This window comes from Prionailurus viverrinus, chromosome B4 (assembly GCF_022837055.1).
Source record: "Prionailurus viverrinus isolate Anna chromosome B4, UM_Priviv_1.0, whole genome shotgun sequence".
NCBI lineage: Eukaryota > Metazoa > Chordata > Mammalia > Carnivora > Felidae > Prionailurus > Prionailurus viverrinus.
This window is the reverse complement of record NC_062567.1, coordinates 79163522-79167305: the sequence shown is the minus strand read 5'-3', so window position 1 is coordinate 79167305 and position 3784 is coordinate 79163522. Positions and strand designations below refer to the sequence as shown.

At 38.3% G+C, this 3784-nt stretch overlaps 1 protein-coding gene across 1 annotated transcript; it reads right to left on the bottom strand.

Moving 5' to 3' along the window:
• Positions 1-2845: 2845 nt before the first annotated feature.
• LOC125170183 (olfactory receptor 6C2-like) lies at positions 2846-3784 on the bottom strand. The gene has a single exon (XM_047866514.1). It carries the CDS (start codon positions 3782-3784, stop codon positions 2846-2848), a length of 939 nt encoding a protein of 312 aa, XP_047722470.1.

Below are 3784 nucleotides of genomic sequence, written 5' to 3'. Positions count from 1 at the left end.
AGAAGATGGATTTGAGCTGGGCTCTGAAAAATTACTTATGTTTGAATGGGGTATAAATAGATTTGAATAGGGGAAATTTAAGGGTATTTCATGTAGGTGACTATCATGTGAAAAGCTTAGATTTTGGATTAGGGTTAATGTTGAGGAATTGCAGCAAATGTTTAGTGTGGTTGAACATAGATTTTGGCAATTCCTGACTGCTAAGAGAATGAATTTCAAAACTAAGATCTAGAAGGTTCTAGAAGATTTAAAGCAAGAAGTAAACTAATTAAAATAGTGTTTTAGGATACTATGTATTGTAATATTGCTTAGGATGACTAATAACAGAGATTAAAAATAGGATATCATTGGGCAGTTGTCAAGATAATTCTGGTTGAGAGATAAAATTTTAGATTAGAAATATGATGGGAATATGAGATGTAAACAAGAAACTTTTTTCTGAGATGTAAACAAGGATTTTTCATGGAAGAAACTGATAATACTGAGTGACTGAAATGGGTATCTAGAAGGAAGAGCTGAGGGAGAGCAGTCTGGCTCTAAAATGTGCCCCTTCCATGTGAAGGGAACTTACACATAAAATTAAGTTCAAGAAAGTTCTGAATATTTTCATTATTCAAACTGGGCAAAGTGAAAAGTCATGATCAATTTCGGTAATATTTGAGTTATGTTTAGGAACTAGAGTTGGGTCCAAGCATGACGTCATTTGTTTGATGTACTTACTACCCTCAGCTCCAAAGACCTGATATAATGCAACCCTTTTTCATTTCCTCTTAGTGAGTAAATGAACAAGAGGAGAGTATCTGTTTCATGAACCTACTGAATTTCCAATATTGAACCTATCCAGATGCACCTGGTTCTTTTTTTTTTAATTTTTAATGTTTATTTATTAAAAATTTTTTTTAATGTTTATTAATTTTTAACAGAGAGAGACAGCATGAGTGGGGGAGGGGCAGAGAGAGGGAGACACAGAATCTGAAACAGGCTCCAGGCTCTGAGCTGTCAGCACAGAGCCTGACGCAGGGCTGGAACTCAGGAATTGTGAGATCATAACCACCTGAATTGAAGTCAGACGCTCATCTGAATGAGCCACGCAGGAGCCCTGCACTTGGTTCTTAAATGGGAAGTTAGGCAGTTAGGCAGGGTATTTTTTTCAATCTACAATATTCTTCCCCTTCCCCTTCCCTTTCCCCTTCCCCTTCCCCTCCTCCTCCTCTCCTCCTCCTCCTTCTTCTTCATGTTAATTTATTTTTGAGCGGGGTGGGGGGAAGGGAGGATGGAGGGAGGGAGACACAGAATCTGAAGCAGGCTCCAGGCTTTGAGCTGTCAACACAGAGCCCGACATGGGGCTTGAACTCATGAACTGTGAGCTCATGACAACAGAAGTCGGATGCTTAACTTACTGAACCACCCAGGTGCCCCAAATCTACAATATTCTTAACTTTTTTCATTATCATTCAAAGCAAACAATGAAATTCATATACAAACTTTGCTTGCTAAAGATTCACAAATCAGGGCGCCTGGGTGGCTTGGTCAGTTAAGTGTCCGACTTCGGCTCAGATCATGATCTCCGGGTCCGTGAGTTTGAGCCCCACGTCGGGCTCTGTGCTGACAGCTCAGAGCCTGGAGCCTGTTTCAGATTCTGTGTCTCCCTCTCTCTGCCCCTCCCCGTTCATGCTCTGTCTCTCTCTGTCTCAAAAATAAATAAACATTAAAAAAAAAAAAGATTCACATATCAGGTGAAGTGATCAACCCAACCATTAAGTAAATACATACATCATATAGATTCAGGCTTAAATTAATTATCAGAAGGGAAGTTAGGCAACATTTAGTGGGATTTTGTTGGCTTTTTAGAAATTTTAAATGAAAAAAGAAGAAAGGCCTTGGAGAATGGAGTTCCATTTTCCCTGAATATTTTTGAAATGTAAAATAAACTTATATGATAGCCATTACCTTGTATGAACAATTGAAAATAAAGGGTACACAATAAAAAATACATTTGTGCAACTGGATGATATTTAATAAACATAGATAATGGTTGTATATGTACTATGAGAGCATACAACTTTACTGTCACAATTACTGTTTTTTACCCTTTAAGAGAAAGAATTCCAACTATTTGGTCCAAGGTCCCTAAATAACTGTTACTCGCCCCTCCCCCATGTCTCCTCCTTTTTCTATTATTTTTTTTTCGTGATACTTGGATTTTATCTTCAGTAGTCAGTTTATGCTAAGCAACCAAATGCCCCTTCTCGAATTAGTAACATTTTTGATTTTTGATCAGGCCTCCTAATCTGTAACATTTATCTTTTTTAAAAACTGAGGTAAAGTTGATATGTAACATTATATAAGTTTCAGGTCTATATCATTATAATTGACATCTGTATACATTATGAAGGGATCACCACCACAAGTCTAGTTACTACCCACCAGCATACACTTGACCCCCTTCACCCATTTCGCCCACCTCTCACTAACATTCTTCTTAAATCAAGGGATAATGTAAGTCTGGATATTGAAGAAGTTATCTGACCAGGACTTAGTTGTTGTATCCCTAAATCCAGTCTTGTTCTCCTCGAGTTTATGTTTAAACACCATCAACGACAATGTCAGTAGAACACATTCAGTACTTGGAAGTCTTGTTCTTTTTCTTCTGTAGTCATGTCATGTTTCAGGATACGGTACACTCAAAAAATTTCCAGAATGGGAGAAGATTTTTGAGGATAAATTGGCTTAAAGGAAAGAATCTAGTTAACTTAAACCATTTATTTGGCAAATTTATGAATGTTGCTCATGGGTTATTTGGATTCAAACTTAATTCAATGTAGCCTCAAAGAACAATAGCCTCTTACTTCTTGGTGAGAAATACAATCCGTTTTACTGTGTCTTTGAAGGCATCTTTCACTTGTTTGTTTCGAAGTGTATAAATGAATGGGTTAAGCAAAGGGGCAACTGAAGTAGTGAGCACAGACACTACTTTATTAGTAGCTACCCCTTCCTTTGCTGAAGGTTTGATGTAGATGAAGATACAGCTGCCATAAGTGATGGAAACCACAATCATATGGGAAGAGCAGGTGGAAAAGGCCTTTTTCCTTTGTTGGGCAGAAGGGAATTGTAGAATGGTCTTAATGATGTATGTGTAGGAGAGGACTACACACACTAAAGTAATAATGAGTGTCAGCACAGCAAAACTCAAAACAATTCTCTCTATTAACACTGTGTCTGAGCAGGTTATCTGCAAAATAGGAGATGCATCACAACCAAAATGATCAATCACATTTGAGTCACAGAATTCCAGCTGGAGGCCCATGCCAAGAGGTGGGAGGATGATTAACAGGCCAGCGAACCAACAGCAGAGAATGAGGGTAGTACAGACTCTGTTGTTCATGATGGTTGTGTAGTGCAGGGGCTTACAAATGGCCACATAGCGGTCATACGACATGGCAGCAAGGAGAAAAAATTCTGTTGCTCCAAAGAGGACAACAAAAAATAATTGGGTGGCGCAAGCATTGTAGCTAACAGTATTGTCTCCAGTTGTCATCATATACAGGAATCTGGGAATACAGACAGAGGTGAATGAGACTTCTAAGAAAGAGAAATTCCGGAGGAAAAGATACATAGGAGTTTTAAGATGGGAATCCAAAAGTGTGAGGGTGATAATGATGAGGTTTCCAGCCACACTCAACATGTAGGTGAGAAACAAAAATACAAAAAGCAGAACTTGTATTTTGGGGTCATCTGTTAATCCCAGAAGGATGAATGTTGTTACTGCTGTGCAATTTCTCAT